Here is a 27,888-nt window from a genome sequence, read left to right on the forward strand (position 1 = left end):
AATAAATAACATAAAAAATAAAATAGTACATTTATTTTAACATTTTTTATTAAGTAAAACATGCAAAAAAGAGACAAACAAAGGGAAAGGAATACATAAACATACATAGGTAAAGGTAAAGGTTTCCCTTGACGTAAAGTCCAGTCGTGTCCGACTCTAGGGGGCGGTGCTCATCTCCGTTTCAAAGCCTTGGAGCCGGCGTTGTCCATAGGACACTTCCGGGTCATGTGGCCAGTATGACTCACGGAACGCCGTTACCTTCCCGCCGAAGCGGTACCAATTAATCTACTCACATTTGCATGTTTTCGAACTGCTTGGTGTGCAGAAGCTGGGACGAGCAACGGGAGCTCACCCCGCCGCGCGGTTTCGAACCGCCGACCTTCCGATCGACAGCTCAGCGGTTTAACCCGCAGCGCCACCGCGTCCCTATATAAACATACATAAATGATGGTTATATTTCGTTTTAAATGTTAAAGGCAAAAAAAAAAAAAAACGATAAAAAACATACTAAAAAGGGCATTTTGGTAGCCTTCCTCTCATCCCCCTTTCCCCCCACCACTAATTACTACTTGAGTATTTTTAAAGTAGTATCAAGTAGTAATCACATATATCTTGGATATCTGTGATTATTACTTATTTTTATTTGGATCAATTTGATTATTATTTTTAACAGTTTCTCTTTTTCTTCAAAAAGCATTTTCTAAGTATCTTAGCTTGCCTTGCTGTGTGATATGTTATATATAAGGGGACATTCCTGCTTGAATAAAACAGATCCTTTAGACCAGAAATTAAGTTGGGAAGAAACAAAACTGTTATGAATACAGCTAGTAAGTTTGTTGGCTTTGGTTCTCTAAGAGAGTGTACTTGATACCAGAAACTTGAAAGGTACAAAAGCATCTATACAGTTGGAAAATAAATAATGACTAATAAAATTGTGGATAAGTTCAATAACCAGGAAAATATTCTGAAGTAGTCTGTTCAGAAAATGTCTTGAAATAAAGCTGAATAGTCTGAAGAACAAAATCACAATTGTGTCACTGATGAGATAAACAATATGGTTTTCCTTTGAAGCACAAGGGAATACAACAGGTCCAAAAAACAAAAATGGAAAAAAGGAAAGAGTATTTCATGCTAGGAAGGTTCAAAATGAAGGAGCTATGCTTTGAATTTTGAATCCTCAGATGCTACAAGCAGTTGAAAGCTGTTTAGTATGTGATGGGTATGTTCTAAATTAGAAAATACATTTTATGCTCCAGAAGAATTGCTTTCTTGTGGTATGTAGGCAGCTTACTTTAGCAGACAATAAACTGAAACAAGTGTGATTTCAGTGTGACTTCCAATAAAGAGGTTTAGTCTTCCTCTGAGGAAAAATTACCTCTGAAGGCCAGATGTCTAAATTTTACTGGGCTAAGCTGACTAACCCTTTGGCTGTCCCCAGCCATTTCCTGACCTTCATGCATAATCATTCATTTCCTTATGTGCTCCTCTTTTGCAGGCCCACATGCAGGGGGGACTATAGAGGCAGCCAAAAGACCAAGATGGCGGCTGTGCCTGTGCAGTCAAAACCTGGAGCGTTTTTACAGGTGTTGCCTGTGCAGTGCGTGTAAAAAAGGTAGGGCCTTCAATTGCATGGTTGCAGCCTCCATCTTAACTTCGTTGACTCCCCCTGTGGATGCCTCTGCCCAGTCTGTCCCAAGGCTGAATGAGGCAGGTGCCTCAGGCACTGAATAGTGAAGAATTGTGGTGGCAAGAGCAAGACCAAAGTACTGAAGAACAATGGTGGATGTCTACCATGCACCTTGTAAGATAACTCTTCTGCCCTTAGGTGAGAGGAGAACACAACCACATTAGAATTCAGGTTTAACTACTAGCCTGGTTGGAGTCTATGTATGGGAGATGTCATCTTGCTTTCAGCTCAAGCCTTCAAATCATTTAAGCCAATTTTGCTTGTCCAACGTGGTCTTCACTGATATTTTCCTTTGACCTGAATGTATACAGAAGATTCTGTCTGTCTGCGTACATCTTGTAATTTCCCTTTCTTCCACAATCTCAGCATCTGAAAATAAAATAACTTAGGAGGCAGATTTTATTTTCTGTACGCTTTTTAATAGATTGTTCTGGCAACCCCTTTACTTAGTGCTTTTCTGCTTTTTATGGCTTCTTTCTAAGTTCCTGTCAATGCTAGAAATGGTTTCTCTGTTTAAAAAGGATGGGATTCAAGTCTGACCAGCAAAGGTCACACCAAACAACAATGTTTAATCAGGGCAACAGAAAACACTTCAGCATACTTATGGCAACAGATACCAAGTTTTAAGAGTGAAGAAATGAGGAACTACTTTTTTCTTGACACAGAATGTTGATTTTTTAATACCAAGAACACAGGCCTCTTTCTTGTTAGTGGCATTTTCAAAGATAACAGTGAAGAAAAAGTGCATTCCTTGCACCTCACATACATCAAACTTATGTCTTGCTGTTATAAACTGAAGACCAGGAAAGATTTAATTACCAACAGTTTGAAAAATAAGTGATCACTTCTCACCACATTTTGATTAAATTCAGGCAAGTACAGCATTGCTTGGAAAAACCTACAAATCACAGTTGATGCATTTGGCCAAGCTAAAGCACTTAAAATGATTACACCAATTGCACTGTCAGAAAAAAATCAATTAAAGGAAGAAAACAGTGACAGCGATCAATTGGTTCCCTTTCTAAACACTAACATCAACTAGCGAAGGTTTTCTGAGACCAAGTTTGATCTCTGGCATAACTGGCATGAAAATGCCAGGGTCCCTCACCAACAAAGTGCTTTCACACTTTTTCATACTGGACAAAAATAATCATTCTCAACGCATTTCTTTAATGATAAACAGAATGCTAAGGACAGCAATAGTTTCAAACAGCACAAGTAAAACATGTAACCTTCTGATACCGTTGTAGAAAGATATCAGATGGCCATGTAATATATTTGGTTAAAAATTGTTTTATTTCTGCAAACTAAAAACAGCAACAATTTTACAGGCATGTTGGATTATTCTTCCTGCCACTGCAAATGATGTTAGGATCCCTATGAACTGTGGACAACCTCATGAAATATTGACTAGTCCCCCCAAAAGTGATATGGGAATGCAACTGTGTGTTTAATTTTAGAAGAGGAGGTATATCTCAGTGCTCATATTTCATATGCTGAAAGCCACAGGTTTCATCTCCAGCATGCCCAGCATTCTGTTTGTTTCCTACAATAAATTATTTATTTTTTATAAGAATTTTACTAAGTTTCAAGCAAAGATAAAAGCTACAGAAAAACAAAAAACTACAAAGAAAAAGAAAAAACTAAAAATGTGTGGAAACACAAGAGAAAAATTTAAAATTACAAAAAGAGGTGACTTCTGACTTTTAACAGCAAGGATATAAAACAATTCTCCATAATCAATCCTTTACTCTGTATTAAACCAAAATCACATTATTTCTATAAATATTGGCACAGTATATAGATCACTAAATACAGTTGCTCCCTTCCCTTATATTAAAAGAAATACACACACACACACACACACATATATATATTATACTGTATATATCTCCTAATCAACTTCCCCTGCAAAGATAACATTTATTTAATTGTTTCCTTTCTACTACTATTCTACACATTCCTGCCTACTACAATAAAGATCAAACTAAAAAACATATTGTCTGCCATTATACTTGATAATACAACAATTTTAATAATCTTAATCATATGAAACCCAAAACCATACATTTATTATTATTTTTATTATACCTTAATAATCTTAATCCAGATCATTAAAGATAAATGAAGTCAGCCAAACCCTAAAAGCAATCCAGATAAATATTCTTAAACCCTTATCCCACTTCAAAATAAACCAGAGCATTTACGTATCCCCACAATGCACACAGAGCTTTTTTCTTTAAAAAATCGAACAGCCCAACTGCCCCCCTCCAGAACTCTGACTTCTCTTCAGGAGACCTCCCATACATAATAACCCCTTCTTTTCCATGGCGTTCCATGAGAAGATCAGTTTCACTTATGGCTTTCAACTCGATGTCTCCCTTTAATTTCTTGAACTCAACTATCTGATCTTCATCCAGCATTTCAACTTAAGTCGAAGAGACATTTCTCTCATTAAATTCCTCGGGTTCATCCACGACATCCCCAACCAGATGACACATTTTAGAGCTCATATTTTCCACAATGTCCTGAATGCCTTGCATAAAAACTTGGTAAGAATCAGAAAGAATCTGTTTAAAATCTTGGTGGAAGTCAGAGAAAGTCTGTTTAAAATTCTCCAGGTCTCAAGCAGTAGATTATTGCATCCCTTAGGAGCTTAACCAGCAAAAGTCGAAGATATGAAGGAATTATGAAATGTGTTTACACAACTGAAAGTGAGAGCTCCCCAGGGAAAGTAGAAGCAGAAAACTGAAAGTTCAAAACAGCCAATTCAACATGTAGGAAAACGGTAATATCTTCTAATTTAGAACAAAAATCATAACAGGGAGACATTTACTTTCAATTCTCCTTAATATTTGGATAGAGAACAAACCAAAACTTTAAAAGATTTTTTTTAAAAAAAATTAATCCCAAAAATAATGATAAACACCAAGAGAACCCGCTTCTCCTTGCTGTAGAAAGCCTCTCTTAGGGTACACATACTTAAAAGAAATATAAATTGGGTGATTTAGAAATGGGGTGACCAGTCTTAGTGTCCCTTTAAGGCTACAGCACAGCTTGGAAAATGGTGACATCCCAGCCTCCTGGCTGCTCTTAAACACTCTTTGTGATCTGGCTGCAAGCAGCCATCCGGAAGACAGATGGGGTGATTCCAAGTGTTTTCCTTTCCCGGAAAAGCACTCCTGGGCTTCAGGAATGACCTGCCTGAGCCTGAAAAAACTGCCGCATTGTCATTTCTGCCCTCTGAGCCTGGGGACACAGCTGTTCAGTCTGTGTTCCCACCGGAAGCCCTACAATAAATGATTTATGTCAGTTAAATTTCATACTATTATTTTTCAAACTACATTCCTTAACAAAATTGTTTTGAATTCTTATTCATTTAACTGCCATTCTATACAGCCCACATTTAACCAGCTTACCAATCAGAATTTTATGAAATACTTTAGCAAATGTTTTGCTGAAATCTAGATGCTTTACTTTTATGTATCTATCCCCACAATCTAATAAGGAAATTACCAAATCAAAAACGAGATAAGGTTAGTCTAGCAAGACTTATTCTTGACAAACTGATCCTGTTTTCTGTTAACCATTGCACTGTTTTCAGTGTGCTTACAGGTTGATGTCTTTATTAAATGCTTTAGAATGCTTCCAATTCTTGATGTTATTTGTTTGTAACAAATTTGTAACAAATTCTCCCTATTTTGCATTTCTTCCATTTTTGAAGATAAGAGCAATTTATGCCATCCTCTAATCATCTATTCTCGAGGATTCCTCAAAGATAATGGATAGAGTTTGGCCAAGCTGTCAGCAAGTTCCCACAGAACCCTGGAATGCTATTAATCTACTCTGGAGGTTTAAGCTCCTTCAGAATAAACAGATACTCCCTGACTCTGATTCATCTTGCTCTTCAGAATTCCTGTTGACACACATGCTGCCCATGGGGCAGCCAATGAGCTGAGTAGCTCTGCCTTTTCTTTGAGGTCTTCTGAGTAACTGGTATACCAATTCTTTTCCTTTTTTCTTGAACATACTTGATGAAATCCTTGGTGAAGCATCCTTCACCAATCTGATTGGTGAATTTCTGACACTATTTCTACATTTTCCTATTTACCTTTAGATACCCTCCTGGGCTGACCAGTCCCTCCTTTCCATTTCCTGTATGTGTTTGGGCTGTGCAAAACTTAAGATTCAAACGAGAATAGGGTGCTTTGGAACATGAGCAGATGTGCATGCAACACATCAGCAACTTCTTCAGTGTTTCTTCCCTGGCTTGTGCTGCAGCTGTGGAGGGCAGCTGTGCCATCTGGGTAAAGGCCACAGCTATCTTAAGGAATTGCAGACAGGTGCTACATGAGTGTGTGGCCTCTCACACTCCAGAGCATGTTTTTCCCTTCAAATCCAAGGCCCTGCACAACCCTAATACGTCTCTTTTTCATTTTTCAGAATACTTAAGAAATTGAAGATTACCTGAGGATGATGGTGGTGATGATGATAATCTGTCAAAGAAGAAAAGCATGTATTGGTTGATTATGGAAAGACAGTCAAGAACAAGCACTGACAAGTTAAAAATTTGAACTTATTGAATGTACAGGAAACAAAATGTGAGTATTGAAATAATGTAGAAACACAAAAGAATGCTGGCAAGGAAAAGCATTACATGGTCAATTTCTACAAAAGATTGAGGGGAAAGTGGATAAGGATAAAACCTGGCAATGACTTCCAACTGGAACATTAAAAAATGAAACTGAAAGCTTGATATTGGCTGCCCAAGAGCAAGCTATTCAGACTAATGCAATCAAGGCCAGAATTGAAAAATCATCAAATCATTCGAAGTGCAGATTGTGCAAAGAAGCAGAAGAAACAATAGATCATATACTTAGTTCACGCAACAAGATCGCACAAACTGACTATAAGCAACGACATAACACAGTTGCCAAAATGATTCACTGGAACATCTGTAAAAATTATCATTTGCCAGTAATGAAAAATTGGTGGGAACATATATACTTGAAAATGTAGTTGAAAATGAGGTTAAAATATTGTGAGATACCTGTCATGTTCATCGTTCCAATGGTTTGAATACATCGTAACGTTTCACATGTCACTTTCCTGTTCCGTGTCTGTCATTTGCGGGGAGGGGAATTTCAGCCGTGCCAGGCTGTAATCTCCTTGCTGTTCTGCAGGAATGTATGTTTGGGTTATGACATGTATTCAAGGTTGCTTTCCCAGGCCGATGTGTGACGGTTGCCAACACCTGGGAGGGGGTGGTTACTATGGTGGGGTGAGGGGCGGGATTGGGTTTGAAGCGAGGGTATTTAGTTTGTATTTCGCGCGCTTTGGCTCATTCTCAGCTTTCTCTGTATTTGCATACTATTCCTTTAATAAATCAGTTATCTTTAAGCCCGAGCTTGTGAGACTGAGTATTTGGGATTAGGCAACCATTACAATACCTGAATACAAATTGATAAAGTTTTGGCACATAACACACTAGATTTAACAGTGGTTGAAAAGAAGAAAGTGTGGATAATTGATGTGGCAATACCAGGGGATAGTAGAATAGAAGTCAAAGAATTGGAGATCACAAAGTATCAAGATCTGAAAATCAAAGTTGACATATTATTGCATAAACCGGCTGTGCTGGTCCTAGTGGTTATCAGCACACTGAGTACCATTCCAAAAAAACAACGCTTAGAAAATCTGCACATTAAGAAAATTTCGATCTGTCAATTACAAAAGGCCACACTTCTTGGATCCACACATAACACAACACCAATACATTATGACATCCAAGGTTCTTGGGAAGAACTCGATGTGAATGAAGGCCATCACCAGCTAAAGAACTGGGAGCTGTGATTTCACATGGTTGTGAATAATGATGATGATGATGATGATGATAAAAATAATAGCAGCTGCTCTTTCTTGGGTGGGTAAGTTGATAATGAATAAGAACTACCAAAGAATTCAGGCAAGTAGAGGCAGGGCAGCTGCTGCTGAATTCTTATTCCTGTGAATCATTTTTTGTTTTGACTAACAGTACAGTACTTGATTAGCACAGAACATATAATCTGCTTTATGGGTGGATGCTGGGGGGAGGGGGGAGGGAAGAGTCTGGTTGATTTGAAAGGAGGAAAATAAAATAAAATAAAACTAAGTACTCACTGCATATAACAAAACAAACAAAAAATGCAATCATGTCCAAACAAAACTTAAATGCACAATACATGAACCAGGTATATTTACAGAGACCTCGTTTATGTTCCAGCTGCAAACAGCCTGAAGAAATCACCATCTTCCTTTCCCATTTAATTACCAATTTAGTTTTCCTAAACATACACATACAGAATGGATGGAATCATTTAAGTACCTTCAAGATAAGTGTTTAAAAATATACAGAGCGGACCAAAAGTCAGGCGAATTGGTTGCCCTTTTCTTCTAAATCCTCCCTACTTGTTTGAGGCATGACTTTTGAACATTCCTAAGTACAGTAACATTTTCTCTGAAAAAATAAAATAAAATTAATAAAACATATTGTGATTGGCCTATGGGGCCTGACCTTGGGTACATTCTGTATATTAGCTGCTTGTTTTTATATGTTTATTATTTAAGAAATACAGAAATAGTTACAGGTAGTCCTTGACTGATGACCATTCGTTCATCAACTGTTGGAATTTACAACGGTGCTGAAAAAATGGACTTAGACCGGTCCCCAAAGTTACAGCCATTGCAGCACCCCCATGGGGCCACATGATCAAAATTCAGGGGCTGGGCCTGGGCTTTGTACTGCACTATGGCTCTGGGGCTTTGCAGGAGGAAGGAGAAAGCCTCACGAACAGCCAGCAGCTTCTAACGTGAGCTGCAGAGCACGTGCTGGAAGCACCCCTGGAGAGTCCGGCGCGCACTCTGCAGCTCATGCGGAATTCGCTTAATGACAGCAATGGGGAGTGCTGGGATTGCCATTGCTAAGTGATGTGATCACATGATGTTTTGCCTAACGACTGTATCACTTAGCGATGGAAATTTCAGTCCAATTGTGGTCGTAAGCCTAGGACTACACATGGCTTTACCTGAATGTGTATTTTTATTCTAAGGATTTCCTGTTCTGCAAGATTAATCACCTTCTTTATAATATAGCTACTGACCTTTATTATACACTTGAAAAAGCAGGTGTGTGTGTGTGTGTGAGGAACAGAATGTTGTTCCAATAACAAGAAATGGTTCATACTGAGTAGGTCTACCTCACTTTTGGGACCATGGATATGTTGGAGATTCATATCTGAATGATATGATATCAGTATTATATCTCCAGATTTATGAAGCTGGGTGACCTCAATATCCACTGAGCAGCTGGTTTGTCTAAATTGGATCAGGAATTCATAACAGCATGAGCACCATAAGCTTATTCCAGTTGGTCAGAGGGACAACACATCACGTAAGTCACATGCTCCAGGAGATGCCCATGGGTGAGGATGCCTTGAAAGTTCTTGAGCATGGGAAAATATTGCTACTGCCTTTGCTTATTTTTTTATTATTTATTTATCTATCAAATGTGTATGCCACCTGACACCCAGCGACTCTGGACAGCTCACAACAACTAAAACAAGGAAAATAAAATAATGACCAGTAAAAACAAATAAAAGATGGCAAGAATGACAGACTAGGCATGGATGAAGCAAAGGGTCTTCACTCTCTTGTGACAAAGGCCTGAGCGAAGATCCAGGTCTTCAAGGCCCTTCTAAGGCTTTTTCTTATTTTGGTTGGTTTATATTTTATATTGTTTTAATCCTGTTTATATATGGTAGGGTTGCAAACTGCTAAAACTCAGAAATAACTGGTACTGTACAGCGTATAAGCCTAGTATTTTTTTTTAATTGTCATTCATGGATCAGCATTTGGTTAAGACTGTATTAGTAGTACACCTTATCTCTGTAGAAGTAGTAGATGGATTAAGATGACTGCCTGAAAAGACTGTGGGATCCAGTTACTTTACAAGAGATGTTGAAAGAGTTGTAGTTGAATCTGCCAATGATTCTGTGAGTGCCCTGACTGGTACTTGAAACAGAGCATTTGTTAGAGTCACTGACACAGTTTGAATCCATGACCCATTTCACACTGACTTTAGAGCAAGCCATGGATTTCAGAATGTCTTAATTGGCCTGATGGAGATTGACCAAGGAAGCATTTGTCTCTGTTAATTCTTAAACTCTCAGTGACTTTTGATACCAAGATATATTTCTGCAGATTTAGGAACTTGGTCCTGTCTGCATATACATTCCAGACTGTTGCTTGGAAACAGGAGCTTCAGTGTAGTGTCCCTCACGGATCTATTCCACCTCTGGTGTGTTTCAGAATCTACATTAAATTGGTTGGGTAAATTGTCATGATATTTGGAACTGGGCACTCTTGCTGAAATCTATTCCTCAGTAACCTCTTCAGGTAACGTGTGACTCCCCTGCATATCTGCTTGGAGTCAGCAGAGTTGGATGAGAGACTGGAAATCAGATCCAGAGGAGACAAGGTGGAGTTTTATTGTGAGATCTCAGAATTCCAGGGAAGGGGTTGATCTTGTAGTGACCTAGAAGAAACAGGTATGCAGTTGTTTCTCAGACTGGGGCAACAGCTAGGACTGCCTTTTATCAGCTTCAGCTCTTATGCCGGGAAAAAAATTACCTTGAATACTGCGCTACAATTAACATAAATTTGCCTATGACTAGTCCAGAAACTTGTATTTGAACTCTGCAGTCAGATTGGTCTCTGGGGAAATTTAAAGCAGCCCTATTACACCTGTATTGAAGGCATGATATTAGCTGCCAATTAATTTCTGATTGATTCTAATTAATTCTGAAATACATTTCATAAATATTCTGGTCTTTTCATTTAAACCAGGAACGCGGTGGCGCTGCGGGTTAAACCGCTGAGCTGTCGATCGGAAGGTCGGCGGTTCGAAACCGCACGGCGGGGTGAGCTCCCGTTGCTCGTCCCAGCTTCTGCACACCAAGCAGTTCGAAAACATGCAAATGTGAGTAGATTAATTGGTACCGCTTCGGCGGGAAGGTAACGGCGTTCCGTGAGTCATGCTGGCCACATGACCCGGAAGTGTCCTATGGACAACGCCGGCTCCAAGGCTTTGAAACGGAGATGAGCACCGCCCCCTAGAGTCGGACACGACTGGACTTTACGTCAAGGGAAACCTTTACCTTTACCTTCATTTAAAGTCCTATATGATTTGACTCCATGCTACTTCAGAGAATGCTTTCTTCTATATAACGGCCCCTGCCTTTCATAGAGCTTAACCAAACTTTTATTTATTTTTTTGTCCAATGTCTAAAGCCACCTGACTCCATAATGATCCTGGGTGGTGTACAATATTAAAAACAATAAAAAACACAATAGCCAAACAAAAAAGACATCTTGAGGCAATAAAAACATAACTCTCAATTCCCTATATTCCCAAAAGGGACCCCACCACACTATCTATTGGAGAGAAGATCAGAGTATTCAAGGCTTGTGTGAACAAGATCAGAGGAGAGCCATTCAAATCTCTGAGGTCAAGCTACTCCAGATGGCCAGTGCTGTGATAGGGAAGGCCCACCTCCTAGGTCCCATCAGGTAGCATTCTTTAATTGATGGGACCCAAAGCATGCCAACTCTTGTTATCAAGAGAAGGGAGGTAGCTCATGCTGCTTTTGTAAGTAAACAAGCATAAGATTGAGCTAGGCAAAAGATGACTTTTTTAGAATTTACAACCCACATGGAACCTATCTGACATTCTGACAGTGCTTGAATTGCTGGTTTTACTTTAAATTAAACACATCACTGAAAATAAACTTTGCAAGAACTTGACTGTCCAAGTTAGAAGTTCAGAAATTTTGTTTAGCATATATCTTGTTAAACACTGACAGAGCATTTTCTTCAGCTTTGCCCCCAAGTGCAGGACAAGGCAATTTGGGCTGAAAGACAAGAGAAAGTATATGAGAGTCAGGCTCGGTGTCCATTTCTGCATCACTGAAGCTGTGAAGACAGGAACCATAATTTGCAAATTCCTTATTTCTGGATACCTGGTTGAAATTCAGAATTTTTTTAATGGGTATTATTATTTTCAATCACATGAGCTGTTTCTGAGACTGGGAATGAAATTTTACCGCATCTGGGCTTATGAAGAGCTGCCATTACCACCATACTAAAGAAGCAGCAAACCTAACAACTGCTAGGAAAATCAGTCTTCCAAGAACAGAGATCTGCAGCTTGAAAATGCTCCCTCTATTTGATGTACAAACATTGCCCAACAGTTAAGGCATTTAGATTTCTATTTGAGAAGCTTGCTTCTCCCTATAGATGCAGTGCTGTGGGTCTCATGTCTTAATACTGCAGCAAGAAAACAGAAGCCTGTATTTGTGGGAGGTCCCCCTGCCAATGCCATTCCTTTGGTTCCTTGCCTTATAAGCACAGAGGAGATGAGCTACACATGCATGAGTAATTTACGCATGAAGGACATGCACTCTGTGTCATCCATTACTTACACTTTTTGCCCTTTAAAAAATGGGAACGTGGCTTTTTAATTTAGTCTTACCTATCCTGCCACTTTCCAGATGTGTAGGGCCAAAAACTCCCAACATGTCCAACATCACCTTGGCCAACATGGCCAACATCAACATCTGGAAGACCACACAATATCCAGCCTTGTTGTCTTTAGTAGCAAACAATTCAGAAAGAGGACCAAAAATCCTACCTCTATAAACGTACTATTAGCTTAATGGTTTCTTTGAAATTTTAACACCTCATCAGAGCTCTTCCATAACAAATTTAGAATTGGTTGTTTATAAATAGAATTTTCTAGGTGTCTAATAAAAATGCTAGTATATAGCTTGTCCTGGGACTTTTAATCTTTTATCTCTTTCCTAGGAAGAGGAGTACAGAAGGTTGAACTTTATCACCTGCAAGGATTAATCAGCAAGTTCTTATCATTCACATGCTCCTGAATAAAGGTTGCATTTATCTTAACACTTTATCTTTCATATAGTTGTCTCATTGTTTTCAGTTAGACAGGCACAGCCACATTGTAGATCAAGAAGGCAAAAATACGACCTTTATAAGTGGATTACGATTTGCCCTTCTTCACTAAGGCTTCCTTTTGTCAGGGAAACTTGGCAAACTTACAGTACTTTTTGCATATTTTTGAATAGATCATCTCTTTTCCAAGGTGAGTATCAAAGTGTTTTTGAAGAAAGCATTTATTTAAAAAGTTCACATATCACACAAGACTGTGCCTGGCTCATGTGTTATATGTACATCTAATTTTTAGAGATACTAGTTTAATACAAATGTTGATGTAGTACCCTGACATATTTAAGTTTATATTATTTGCCCCCAAAATATAAGATTTAATTTAAGATGATTTCCCCACCAAAAGAAGACTGGATTTAAATATGATAATAAACACATTTTCCCATCATGCCTTTTCAATATAAATGAAGTAAATCCTGGCGTTTCTCCCCTCCCAATAAATATGTGTACGTGGCACACTTGTACATGTGGGTGTGCATATATATGCATGCAAATGTGCACCAGAAGCCACTGTCCCAAAAGGATGGGGCTAGGACAAAATATTGAATTACTGTTTAATTGCCTGTGAAATAAGGTACCTCCATTATAAACTTAATCCTATCTGCATGCACCAACCTTTCCTTTGCATACCACTCTCAAAGCCCTGCCCTCTTTCCAGCAGAAACAGCCAACTAAACCCCAGGTAGAGATGAATGAATGAAGTGGGGAGATGCAGGTAGAAGGGAAAAGAAAGGGAAGAATAAAACTGGATGGAGATCAGGTGGTTAACTGGTTATGGAATCGAAAAAGAAAAAGGTTTCTCAACAGCAGCAGTGATGAGTCCCACAAATCTTCCAGGGCATCCAGTTTGCAGTGTAAAGTGATCCTCCACCCCAGAGTGACAGAAAAATAAACTTTAAATAAAAGCTGACTAACTTTCCAACCAAATAAGGCAACCAAATAAAGGCTTCAGAGCCAAATAAAGGCTTCAAAGGCTGCTGAGGTGAGCAAATACCTGAACATCTGGGACTAAAATGTCATTTTGATTGCAAACTTCATCTCAGATTAGATTATGAGACTGTATTAAATCCATGACCCTCCTGGCTGGTGAAGGCCACCTGGGAGATGACATGCCTTTGGGTCCATATGGCAATATCTGCTTAGTAGATATGTAGAGCACTGATGATGTTACCTAGTTAGGTAATGAAACATCTGCTAGCAAACAACCAAGCTCAGAGAGCACCAAGGACTCCATGGTAGTATCTGCTTCTCTGAGGGAAGGGCAGTGCCTCCCACCTTTAAGGAGGAAGTGGTAAGCATCCTCCTCAAGAATCCTTTGCTGGATCCAACTTTCTAGACAATTTTCATCCAGTCTTGCCTCAAAAGGGAATGTTGCTGAGTAGGTGGTCAGCACCACAATACTGGTTGCACTTGTAGATGACTGTGGTAGTGAAACCATCCTGGCTGTACTAGATCTCTGTCACTACTTTCAATACCATTGACCATGGTATCCTTCTGGACTGCCTACTGGAATTAGGAGTATTCCTGTTGTTCATCTCTGTGTCAGTTCCAGTCAGTATTAAGAGAGAAGGTAGAAATTGAGCTAGAGGCCTCTCTTATGTGGAATACCTCAAGGCTCAATGCTCTTACCTTTCCTTTTCAAGCATCATTAGCATGCTAATGTTACCCAGCTATACATTTTGGCCCTAGGCCAACCAGGTGACCCTTCAGATGTATGTATGTACCAAACCTTGGGCCAGTCTCTCTCTCTCAGCCCAACTCACTCACAGGGTTGTTGTTGTGGGGAAAATAGGAGGAGGAAAGAGTGTTAGGTGTGTTCGCTGCCTTGAGTTATTTATAAAAATAATAAAGGCAGGATAAAAAAAAATGTCTGGAAGCAGTTTGGGTGAGTATGGGCTTAGGCTCAACCCTAACAAGACCGAGTGGCTGAGGCTGTTTTGACTGCCTGAGTCTGGAGTGGCTCTATTTTTAGCCCTAAACAGATTCCCATTTCCCCCTTCAATGCTGGTACACAGTCTGGGGAGTTTCTTGGATTATGCCTCCTGCTTCAATAGCAAGTAGCAGCTGTGGCCAGGAAGGCCTTCATGTAAGTTCATCTAGTACACCAGTTGTGCCCATACCTGGACCACAAGGCCCCTTAGGACAGTCACTTATATTTTCATCACCTGTTATCTGGACTACTGCAATGCACTTTACATGGGGTTGCCCTTGAAGACCACTCAGAAGCTGCAACTAGTCCAAAATGTGATGGTCTGGGCAGCTATGGTCAAAGCACAGCATGCACATGTAACACCTCTGCTTTGTCAGCTGCACTGGTTACCAGCAAGCTTCCAGTTGTAGTTCAACATACTGGTTATCACCTATAAAGCCCTTCATGGCACAGGATCTCATTGAGGGATTCCGTGTCTCTAGTAGTTTCTCCCAGTCCCTTATGTTCTAAGTTGGCATACTCCAATACCCATCAAGTGGCATCTGGTGTAACTCAAGAAATGGACCTCCTGTCATGCCATGCCTTCTGGAACACTCCCCTTGAGAGTTATATGGCTCTCACCATGCCCTTATTTAAATGAGCCCTCGCAACTGGCCAGTCCTCTAGTCCTTGGGTCAGAGTAGGTGTCAGACCTGTGTGGTGTTTTAGTTGTTGTTTCCAGACTTTTAGATTTTTTTTTACCTTTGTATTTTTTTTTTGGTAAGCTGCCCAGTAATCATAGACTGGAGCAACCTAGAAGTCTTACAAATGCAACTACATACATATGCCCCCCCTCCAATAAAACTGCTTAACTACAATTAAACTTCTGCCCCAAGGTTTTCCACTCACAAGTACTACACATCCTAGCTGACAGCTCATAGTGGAGGCAGGCTTGTTTTACTTATTTGATGTTCACTTCTATTCCACCTTTTCTGTCCAAAAGAGCTTTCAGTAATTTACATTTAGGGTTGAAATTCCCTCAATCCATAGCTCTAAGGGGTGCTATGCTGATATAATCTACACCTCCTTCCCAAATGCCTCCATTCCCTCTCTGCCAGCTGGTTCAGTAGCTGATCAGCTACAAGGGTACTAGCTCCTTTCTTGTCCTTGGGAAATTAATCTGTAGCCAAGCCATGGAATCATACATGAAGGACCTGGACATTATGTAAGCAAAGCTCCTTTACTTCATTAGTTCTATAGGTCAAGTACTCATACATGTCCCACCACACTGCAGCCATATACAAGTATGGGCAAGAGAATGGCATCATAGCTATGGTTGCAAATGTTTTGTGATGAATTGAATACTTAAGATTAATACACAAGTGAGATGTAGAGAAGATTGCCAAATCTATTTTAAAAGTCCTTTATTAACCTGAATATATAAAACAGAGAAGTTTTCTATCATATAGAAGCTCTTGCTTCATGTGGAAACAAAACGTTTTTACAAAGTGAAAAAATAAATATCTTTTTGGGAACAAGGTCTATATGCTCATGTGCCATAAAAAAGTAGAGTTTTAATATTTGACAAAATGTCTGTGCAAAGAAACAAATGCATACACATATTACTGCTACATTAAGGCAATATGAAAAGTATATTTAGAAAGTCTCAGTTAAAGTGACTTCTCTAGCTTTCATTTCAGCTAGTATTGCACATGATCATCTAGCTTTCAATATTCTGTAGCATTCACTAGTTGACCAAAGTCCAAAATGCCAAGGTAAGATAGGGATCGTGGTAGATGGTTTTAAGAAATTTAACACAATTGCATTTTAAGAAAACAACACTAAGATTACAGAATCTGAGGAACATTTCTCCAAACACAAGGCATATGAACAGAAACAACAGCTGAGTTTTCTAAGTAAAAAAATTCTTTAGATGATCAAAGTTACATTTTAAGTGTTTATCCACATTTTCTTAGGTACCCAACAGGCTGCCAAATTGACTGAAATGTTGATAGTAATTTTGCAAGTAATCTGATTGCAAGATCTGAAATAAATCCAGCTAGTTGCTTAAAGCTTTGCAATCTGCAGTCTTAATTTCTTAAGTGCACCAATTTAAAAAGTTTCTTACTTTAGTAAAACAAAAGCAGAAACTAAATTATACTACAATAGATGTACATATTAAAAACCAGTCTTTCTAAAAGATAAATGGGAATGGTCATGCTAGATAAAGTAACCTTTAAAACAATTTTAATAAAATGCGTAAAACTATCTGAGTTACTGCTGGATACTGCAGAGTAAATTTCCATCTCTTCTCTCAAAATATTACCAATTTATTAATAATGTTGTTTCAGATAAGACCAGTTTGTCTACAAGTCATACACAGTATATCCTCTAAAATTTATTCTCTCTGCTCTGAAAAGAGCTTGCTCGTATTCTCCCCTTCCCAGTTTCGTTGTGGTCCTTCCAGTAATTGCTGGCAGATGCAGAAGTGATAGTTCTTCTTTATCAGTGGAGTTGGAGCATTAGGGCAGGACTTTGGAAGTATGGAACAGTTCAGAAGGTAACATGTGCATGGTCATATTAGAGTCAAATTAAGCAAGCTGGTATGGGTAGGCAAATATACATGCTGCACATGCTCTATTTGAGATCTGCAGACTGGACACAACTAGAAGGAAAACACAGGAGCAGCGTTACCAACTGAATGTCCAGAGTAAGTTTTATTAGTTCCCATAAACAGAAGATGCTAATACTGAATTTTATTTTTAAATACTTATACCAAAAACCTCAATGGATTTTTTTATATATTCACACACACATACACATAAAACTATTACAAGGCAACTGCTTGCTTCCATTGACTCCTTTCCAAAAGGAGGAATAGGGGCACAGAAATAGTTACGGTCTGGAAACACATCTATGGGGCTCCAATGTGGACAATTATATCTGGACTACAAAAATCCAGACCGCCACTAGATGGCAATGGCAACAAAAAGTTAAGATTTTTCTGTATCTCTTCTGTTATCTAGTGGCGGTCTGGATTTTTGCAATGCAGGCATGGTAGCTCCAATGCCAGTGTCTTCTGCTACTGCTTCTAGCTTCCTCTTCCTTCTCTCCCCAGGTGGGAAAGGAATACTTCACAGTGACTAGGCAGGTAAAGCTGTGAGATCAGCTGCTGCAACAGCGAAGTAGCAGCAGACATCCCTCTTTCTCTCGCACATCTGAAGTTGCTGCAACCTTGCAGGTACAAGCAGCCCTGTGCTCTTTCACTATTTGGCACCTCTATCTGAAAGATTTACTTTGGAAGCCAGAGCATTCTAATTATGTTACTGATTAGAGACCTCTAATTATGCTATTGTGCTTTTTCATTATTCGGTATCTCTATCTGAAAAATTTACTTTGGAGGCCACAGAACTCTAATTATGTTACTGAGATAGATTTCACAGCACCCACACAAATAGTATTTGTAAGAGATATGCAAAACATACCATGTTGGAATGGTCCAGCTCCAAAACTTTCAGACTTTTCTGGAAAGAAATATTCTAAGCATTCCACTAAAGATTTATGTACTTCCAGAAGTGGATTGTCTGGAGCCCAACCAACCATTTCTGGTTCAAGTGAATCGACTTCCAGAAACAAATGAACATATGAAACATCTGGACTGACTTGTTCTGATGGAATGCAAGGACAGAGATTCCAGAACTGGAACATGGCAACAAAGAACATTTTGCAAATTTACCCATATTTGGGTACAGTTGTCTAGGAAACACTGAAATTCTAGAAAATGTTTAGTTTGAATGCAACATTTACTGATTTCAATTAAAGATTGGTTTCACTTTTTATATTTAACGCACTACTTGCAAGTAATCAACAGGGCCAGTAGCGCATTGATCAGTAAGGCCTAACCCTTTCTTCCCCTCAAAGTATCTTGATGCATGGCTATACCTAGCCATGAACTGGTTTTTAAATCCCGTGTTCAATGTTATTGTATGTTTTATTGAGAATTAAAGACCTTCCAGTATTTTTTGAAATAACAAGACAAAATGTAGTACTTTACTGTGGCAACTGATTTTATACCTACTTGTAATTGTGCAGCACATGTCTCACAGCACACAGTGTGGCCACATGGACAAAACGTTGAATTTATTTCTTCTTCACAGCATGCCATACACAGCAGAGACTCCTTAAGCTTCCGAAGCTTTTCCTGGAGAGCTTTCATTTGCTGACAGTTGAGACCTTCACAGTTGTTGTTACAGTTCATACTGTTCTCTGAAGATTTAAGAGGAGAACTGGGGGGGCTTTGGTCATTTCTTGAAACTAGATCCACAATGCCAGCATTGTAAAGAGCTCGTCTTGCATGATCATAAGCTTCCTTAGATGTCCGCTTAATGTCAAATACATACTTTTTCCCAAGATTAATATTTTCTGTCAGGAACAAGGATGCCAAGTGGCCCTTTAGGTCTCGGCTATATTGCATCATGACAGCGCTAGTAACAGTATCACACCTAACAGGAAAAATATAAAAGAAACACAAATCAGTCAACTTTTTTCCCCTTAATATCCCAATACTGAAACAACTATGTGGAAGATCACTTTGAGAAAAAAATGCTGTGGTTAATGGAAACACAGATTTCAAAGTTAGTGATTTAAAATGGATGTTATCCACTTAATCTGTTTACAACATCCTGGAACCACAGTGTGACAAACCACTTATATAACAGTGTCAAGGTCACAACTTGACTTAAAAATAATATATAAAGGTAAAGCTGTTCTATTTCCCAGAAATACAAACCTGTAAAATGCATGTGTTTCTGTTATTGCTCTGTACAGCCCACTAGCAGCTCTGGTGCTGATCATCTTGAAAAGATGGACTATACTGTTTCCTGATTCTTTAGTGACCGTTAAGTATACATTCTTTCCAGACTGTGTAGCCATCTGAACAACTGAATATGCAATCCTAAAGCAATGGAAAAATATATATAAAGAATGAAACCATAACATTAAGCCTGAAAATGCTGTTACCAAAACAAAAACAAAAACAGACCAACTACAGGCTGGCAGTGTAAAATTAAAGATGAATTGACCATTTTTGGAATGAAGAAATGAAACCACCTTTCATAACAATGACCACCTTTGCCAACATGTTGCCACTTCAAGAAATATAAATTAACCCTTCTATAACATTTTGGTAGCAGCTTTGAGGTATAAAAAGAATCCCTGAATGTTCTGCAGTAAAGAAATCTAGTTTGGAGCTAGCATCTTTCCCCCCACAAAATAAACCTGAATGAAACAATCCATTTCAACAATACACAGAGAGAAAAGTTCAGTGCCCTTACGCAAGCGACTCACTTAAAAGAGCAACATGCCTCATAATCCTTTGAAATTTTACAAGCTTTTGATTAAGTTTTTCAGGCAGGACTTTCTGGTAATCACCTGTTGATGGGAATGAAGTCATCCTTACATCTGAAAATGCCCTCAGGACCAACTCCAATAAAAAGTTTTTGCCCTTCGCTGTCTCTAACAGAATGCCATTCCACTCCATAGTTCTCTAGTGTTGACACAATCTGTAAAACTTGATATTCTGCTGAAGCTTGGCTAAGGCCTTCAAGTTCCTTATGTTTTGCAGTAATACTGTAGATAAAAATATGAAAGTAGGTTAATCACTTAAGCAAAACTGACTGATCTTTAAATCCAACATTTGAACATTAGTTTTGATTATATTTTATCATTTAAATGTACTGATTTGCAACTAGAAAATCCCAGATTTTATTTTGGGGCTCTTAAAAACAGATTTCAGAAAACTCATAACTCTTGACTTAATTTTAAGGCAATTAATTAAAAGGCATAAACAACACCAAGGATGAAAAAGTTACAATTTTTACTGAATTCATTATTATTCTAAGTTAGTGTCTTCTTTGAGAAAATTCATTTACTGAATCAAAAACATGACCTCATACTTACATCCCCCTCAAGTTCAAGACAAAATTAATCACTTTGACTATTCTCATCAGCCCAATGGAACTGGCAAGAAAAACTAATTCTCTCACAAAAAGCAGCCCATGTTTAATATTACAATAACTTCACCCCAAATAATGCTTTCAAAAATTAAAACCCTTGCATCTAATGAGTTTAGATGCACATTTAAGACAAAACAAAATTGTGAAACCTGCAAGTAATCATTCTTATGTACTGCTGCTGTGTTGAAAGCTTAACAACAAAAATTACCTGTCCAAAGTAGAAGAGGTAAGCTCCTTTGTACTGAACTCTTCATAGTGATATTTGGCAGTATTTTGATTATAATCACCAAACTTCAACTGGGCAAGCAATGCACTTAACTCAACAGCACGTTCAGAAGAACACTGAAGATTACCAGCCAGAAGATCCTCCTTTATGTGCAGGAAAAACATATGCCTAAAACAGGAAATTTATTTTTTTGTAATGTAGAAATGAAACTTAGCAACATTTAAGACTGCTCAAGCATTAAAAAAATATTTCTGCTGCTGATTATTTTACATAATGCTCTAATTTTTCTATCTAAAAGAATGAAAATGTTAACTATAAAATACAAGGATGATATTAAATGTAAGAAATGTTACATTTCAGAAACGGAAATAGAGACAATATTTAAGTTTCAAAAAGTTAAAAAGTTTTTAAAAGATTCAATAGTAAAAACAGAAGAGGGTTATTTTAAGATAAAAAGTTTAACTTCTGCCTTCATACCCAATTAATAACAGAAGGATAGAGCAATTGTGAATAAAAATGGAACCACAATAAAGCCCACAGTAAATTGATGGGGAACATCCTAAAAAAGAAGTGTGTGTAAAATAATTGCATTTAGAGTAAATCCACTAGAATAGCAAGACTAAAACCCAGTGCCATCTGAGGGTTAGAATGACTAAATTTAGCTCCAGCCCAATGGGATTAGGAAAACATGAAATGAGAGAATGTAAAGCAAAACAAGTAAAAAACAAGAGCTATTCCATCTTTACATAAGAATGTAGCTGATATTCAAGTTTTCCTACTAGAAATCTGTCATGTGCCTAATCTCTGAATAGATACCAGGTAAAATATCAGATCAAAAACACCTCCCTAAAACTGTACGCCAAAAAACTAATATAGGGTATATGCTATATTCTATACAAAAACTCAGGGGATCCCTTAAAAAAAAATGTGAAATGGTACAAGAACATTCAGTTAGATACAGAAAAATTCCAATATCCCATAATGTGATATATTAGGCTGTTTCTCAGAAATATGATTCTAAATATACAGCTAGTGACATCTCAAAACTAATTGATCTCGTCCCTATTGAAGTTGGGTTTTTTGAGATCTGAATCTGGACTCACCACTTGTGCCTCTTTGAACATGCCCAGTAGTTAACATGAAACTCTGTTGCTGCTGAGTGCCAATCTAATCTAATGTTTGGTTTTACATTCCTTATAGTAACAACTTTCTAGAATAAACTTTTAATATTCTTCCTTACTGAATATTTGTGAGTAAAAGCCAAACTATTATTTTGGCAGGATACACCAACCTACCAGTGTAGCTCAGGAAAGAGAGCAAGAATAGGAAATAGCTTCACTTTTTCTCAGTCCACAAGAACTGAATCAGATAGGAAAAATAGGTAAGACTGGTATATAATACAGTGCCATATCATATCAGACTTTGGGCAAAGGACAAAAGATTCACAGGCTCCAACCACCACTGCTGATTAATCAGGGGAAAGGTTAACTCTGGGCGTTCAACTCTACTGCATACAGTTAAGGGTATTCGGCACTTATCTCAGAAAGAAGCAACAGATTTTACAACACTTAGATAAGCAAACATTTTATCTAGTGCAGTGGCCTAATGTTTAGACTACAAGTTACAAATAAATACTTAATAACTGCAAATTTCTAATGAAACCTGCATTTTAACTGCAGGAAGCCATTTGAACAAAGTAGTACATTTAACATAGTTCACTTCAAGTTAGAGAAATTAAGTTATTCACTAAATGGGAAATAAGTTTAAGGTAACTTTTGTCATAATCTTTATCCATTAGTACTTAGAAAATAAATAACAAAAAAACGTTATAGCAGACTGCTACAAGTTCTTTGAAACAGTTCAACTACAAAAGCAGAACTTTCTGCCAGAGGCAACTGTGGCAGACCAATCAGGAAGCGAATTTCTTCAGAATCTCCTCTTTCTTCCAGGGGAGCAGCTGCTGATTTGGTAGAACAGCCTAGCAGCTATTAACAAGGGTTACTGTCAGTCAATGACCTATAGTTACATTGTCGTTCCTTCTCTGGAGCAGACGACTTCCTTCAAGCCAGAGACTTTTACAACTGCAAAATAAGCCACACCCAGAAGTGTTTGGGAGTCAGCTTCCATACTGTAATACCTTTCAGAATATGATTTTAAAAAATAACTTGTTTTACCAAGGATAGATGCACGCGTATGAGAAGCGGAAGAAATATGAGCACATGGTTCGCTGCCTTGAGTTATTTATAAAAATAATAAAGGAGGGATAGAAAATAAAATTAAAAATATATATATTCTGTGTCAATACTCCATCTATTCCATTTGGTACTGCCTCCAAATCTGTATTTTCTTCACTTATTAAATAGGCTAAGGAGAAAATACTAACAATTGGGGGAAATTATGCAGTATCAAATAATATACTTCTTTACTTGGAATCTCATTCTTTGGAAGTACCCTAACATTCATAATCTTTTAAAGCAGGCCAAAAACCCTGCTGATTGACACACAACATAAATTTTGATCATCACATTGCAGACTTGTACATCACAGCATAAAAATCAGTACATTTTAATTCCAACAGAATCTCAAGTTGGTATAAGTCATGTTCTGCACTACTCCACAGAAATGTAACTATATTTTAAAGAATAATTATTAGTGATGCACTGTTACAAGGTTTTAAGCAAAATATTGAGCAAATTATTCTACCTCACAAAGATAGAATAAGAGAGGGGCAGGGCTCCTCTTTAGGGATGCGTTAACATAGTCATCTGTCAGCAAGGTTATAATTTTGATTCTACACAGAGAAGATGATTAACAGCTTCAGTGAACCCTTCAAACTATAATTCAAGGATTTAAAACAATCTATGTAAGGAATATTCTTCCACCATACATACAGGAAATTTTTACAAAAACTATTGCTGGAAAAATGAAGGACACGCACCCTGAAGTTTTAAGCTCAGATATGTTACCATTCACAAACCAGAAATAAAATAGTAGTCTTCCAAGTAAACATTAAAAGTGCAACGACAATGTTCTCGTGAGCACTTCTAAGTCCAGTTTAGAATTGTATTATGTATTTTTAAGAAAAACATCTGTTTTCTCTTTGTAGCTTGAAACAGCAATTTGAATATTACTGTAATATGACACAGACTAAAGGAGGAGTCCTGTAAACTAAAACACTGGAGGAACAGTTTCCTGTCATGAACATTTTAAAATGACCTGCAATAACACTGCTAAAAGGTTACTGTCGGGCACCGGAGCCAATACTTGGAGTTACTTTTACTTCTAGAACTTCCGTAACTAGATGAATTGTTGCCACGTCCATATGTGAACACTAATAATTACATAACACCAATGCTTTTTAACAGCGAGCTCAGGGGATTGCCTTCTGGCAATATAGTATACTTAATTAAAAGAATACCATAAAAATTAAAATCAACTGAAAAAATTAGACACCTTAGGTATGCTGAAAGTCAGAAGTCATGATTACTCTATGGAGCTGCACACTAAAAATAATATACAAATAGAAACAAATTTCATTGAGGTTTATTTCTTTTTACCTTGTCTGTTCCTGCAAGATCAGGTGTGGCTCCACAAAGAACTTGACCCGCAGTTTGAATCTGTAAGGAGGCAAGCCATCCATCTGTTGGGATATTCTATTTCGCAAATTCAGCCACAAATTCTCTCCTTTGCTCCCTGTAAACTGGAGTCCGAAGTAATCAACTTCTATAATCCCCAGTCGCCTGCAAACCTACGATTACAAGTTAAATATCGTAAACATTACTGTAATGAGCACCAGAGAAGGATGCTGTAAGATGCCCATTTACCTAACAAGGTTACCCAAACAGTTTTCCACTTGTTACCATTACACTGGCTGAGACAGTATTCTGAATATGCATTCAAAATGAAGTCAGCTCAGAGTACTCTTATGGAAGCTACATCTAAGGCTTTCAAGGATTCAACAAATTTGCAAGCATAAAACCAAAAACATAAACAATCTGCCTACAGATTAACTAAAATATGAACCTGTAACGTCCTGTAGAACATAAGCAGCTATTGCCGCTGGAGCAATGCATCAAACCACGAGCTTCATTCGCTCATTGAAAAGAACCGGTCAAAATTAGAAGCACTCTGCATTACAATGTTTTCTTACCAGCACTCCTGTTCCCTCTCCCTCCGTATCCCCAACAGGTCCATGAAACCCGGCGGGGTGTCCCCGAGCAGCGCACAGCTCAGGGGGTGCTAGTCGAACAAGTACCATCAGCTCTGCAAAGCGCCACGTGGCTAGTGCAGTTAAAAGGGGGCTAGGAGGGGTTTTCCCGGCGGGGAAATAACGAATAAGTCAGCCGAAGAACAAACGGAGCGGCTCGCAAGCAGCGCGCGGGAGATGAGAAAGAGAGCAGCGGCACCGCACCGGGGACAGTCACGTCGCCTTCCTTCTGGCTTCACTCGGAGCCGCTGCATCGAGCGAGGAGTCAGTAGCCACGGCTCCTCCTCGCGCCGCGCCAGCCAGCCAACCTTCCCTACGGTGTCTGCGCGTGAGCGACATGGGTCGCCGGAGGGGGAGCGCGCGGCATCCGGACGAAGCGGAGGAAAGGCCGCGCGCGAGAGGGGCCCCGCCGCGAGCCCCGAACGGTCGCCCCGGTGCAAAGGGGAGGGGGGAGAAGGGAAGCACGGCTTTTCACCTGGTTGAGGCAGTCTTCGCCATTGGCTTTGGCCTCCACCTCCACCTCCATCACCACCGCATCCGGCCTGGTCACATAGCACAGCATGGCTGCCCCTCGCCGCCAAGACGCACCCCGAAGAGTCCCTGCCAGCCGCCTCAGTCCCCGCTACTACACTCCCCCCACCCTCAAGTCTTTTCAGTGCTTTGAGGCTCTCTGGAGACAGCGCTCCTTTATCTTCTCGGTCTCCCCCTCCCTCCTCAGGCCCCGCCCCCAGACAAAGCCTAGCCAATGAATGCGCCGAAAAGTGGCGCTGCCGCGAGAGGCACCAGGCTCAGAAGGCGGTTTGTTTTCGTTAAGGAGAAACAGTCTCGGCTATTGCTACAGATACTTCTGGTTCCCGATGGTGCTCCATGTGCGGGGCCAGAATGGTGGAAGTAAATAGGAATGAATGTCAAATTGAAATAAAGCAGGGAAAATTAGTTAGGTGCTGCCAACTCCTAAGGCTATCGCTACTCAAGAGTAGGAGTTCCACTGAAAAACAAATGCAAAGCAATCCTATTTCCCTCATCCAAGATCCACCAGTGTTTGTGTGTTTGTTTTTTGTCCCTTCGAGTCACTGTTGACTCCTGGCGACTGCCTGACTAGTCCCTCCAGTTTTCTTCGGAAGATTTTTCAGAAGTGGTTTGCCTTTGCCTCCTTCCTAGGTCTGAGAGAAAATGACTGGCCCAAGGCTACCCAGCTGGCTTTGTCCCTAAGGCGGGACTAAAATTCAGTCTCCCGGTTTCTATCGCAGTGGTTTAACCACTACACCAAATTGGCTCTCCAGCTGTTCTTTAGAAACTACTAAATAAACATCACAACAAACATCTCTTAGTTTCAAAGGGCAATATTTCCCACACAATTATTCTTACATATTTCTAATTATGATATAATCTTTTAAAAAAAAGATAGTGATTCTAGACTGACTTAAGAAGTTTATGTGAGAATTTGCAAAAAGACCTCTTTTCTCACCATATAAACAGGAAATTAGTTGGTGATCATAAGTATATTTTTGTAAGGTGAATGGGGTTGACTTGAAGACTTTATTTATTCAACTCTTGATATGTTAAGGCATGTACATATTAACTTATTGTTAATGTTAAGTTTACTTCTATCTTTTAATTAAAATTTATTTTTAAAAAGATTTTAGGTTTTAATATATGTGCATTTTATTCCAGATATGTCCTAATAAAATCAAAGAATATTACATATGTTAAATTCATACCTGGCTATAAAAACATAAGTAATAAGTAGTTTTAATTAAATTCTATTCATGTCATATGAAAATAAATCCCACTATATCAGTGGGTTTACTCCAGGGAAGACTATATAGGACAGTAAATGATAGATTACTCTGCAATCTATTTTCATCTGCAGTATACAAAGGAAATAATCACAGGCAAAGCAAACATATAGCAAACATAACTCAGTATATAATCCACACATATACTGCATGTATGATATTATTCTACAAGTAAGCCTGCACAATGCACAATTCTGTTTAAATTTGTAAATCACCTGTACTTGTGAATTCCCAATGTGTCTGCCAAGGCTGATAGAGGTTGATTGATATTCTAGAGGTGACAGACTCGTCCCTGGGGGAGCTGGGGGTGTTGACGACCGACAGGAGCTCTGGCGTGGGCTGGTCCATGAAGTCACGAAGAGTTGGAAGCGACTAAACGAATAAACAACAACAACAACTGCCAAGGCACCAAAGCTGTTATGAAATAAATGCCTATAGTTATTGTACCCACAGCAAAATCCAACTTACAAATGGTATTCATCAATTGCTATGCCAATGCAACATGATTAGGCAACAACTCAAGATGATTTGGACAGCTATTCCTGTGTAATGTTCACAGAAACTAGTCACAGATGAATGAAAACTGAAACTAAAACTATAGCAATTTGTACAATGTAATCAATAGAAAGCAAAAAGAAAGTGAGATATTATCATTGGAAAGGAGCTCTGTCCAAAATATTTCACCCCCTGCTGTTCTTACTCCTAGGAATTTCACACAGCATTGCAAACTAGATAATTTATTATTGAGGCTTAATTGTGATCTGTGGGTGATGTATGTGCCATTACATTTCCAACTTACAACTGAAAGGGCATGGTGTATGATTGGAATTTTCAAATATCTATACTGGGACTAAAAAATGCAAAAAGCGCTGAGGGCAATCATATGTTAAATTAAAAGAGGAAAGTTGCCTTCAAATCAAGCTTGACCAGGATATGTTCAGGCAGTGGATACACAAGTGGTTTGCCCTTTTCTTCTTCGGGGATA

At 38.8% G+C, this 27,888-nt stretch overlaps 1 protein-coding gene across 2 annotated transcripts; it reads right to left on the reverse strand.

The window, feature by feature from the left end:
- Positions 1-16,064: 16,064 nt before the first annotated feature.
- Positions 16,065-25,738, reverse strand: MYLIP (myosin regulatory light chain interacting protein). Of its 2 annotated transcripts, none has more exons than XM_063298926.1 (7): positions 25,580-25,738; positions 24,455-24,645; positions 20,880-21,065; positions 20,088-20,285; positions 19,447-19,611; positions 18,736-19,159; positions 16,065-17,322 (listed from the first exon to the last, which is right to left on the reverse strand). In XM_063298926.1, the coding sequence occupies exons 1-7, from the start codon at positions 25,664-25,666 to the stop codon at positions 17,233-17,235; spliced, it is 1,341 nt and encodes a 446-aa protein (XP_063154996.1). In that variant the 5' UTR covers positions 25,667-25,738; the 3' UTR covers positions 16,065-17,232. The 2 variants fall into 2 exon arrangements, with proteins under 2 accessions (XP_063154996.1, XP_063154997.1); XM_063298927.1 differs by having other exon boundaries at positions 24,455-24,514; positions 25,580-25,729.
- Positions 25,739-27,888: the final 2,150 nt, after the last annotated feature.

The sequence above is a fragment of the Candoia aspera genome, chromosome 3 (genome assembly GCF_035149785.1).
Source record: "Candoia aspera isolate rCanAsp1 chromosome 3, rCanAsp1.hap2, whole genome shotgun sequence".
Lineage (NCBI taxonomy): Eukaryota > Metazoa > Chordata > Lepidosauria > Squamata > Boidae > Candoia > Candoia aspera.

What these genes read in the sequence shown, in the direction of transcription:
- MYLIP (XM_063298926.1), bottom strand. Translation starts at nt 25,666, where the DNA reads ATGCTGTGCTATGTGACCAGGCCGGATGCGGTGGTGATGGAGGTGGAG. An exon ending in ACCTCTTCTACTTTGGACAG is followed by an intron (nt 20,286 to 20,879) that starts GTAATTTTTGTT and finishes TTTTATCTACAG; the next exon opens with TATTACTGCAAAACATAAGG. An exon ending in CATGTGCTGCACAATTACAA is followed by an intron (nt 17,323 to 18,735) that starts GTAGGTATAAAA and finishes TTTTCCTTCTAG; the next exon opens with TTGTGTCCAGTCTGCAGATC.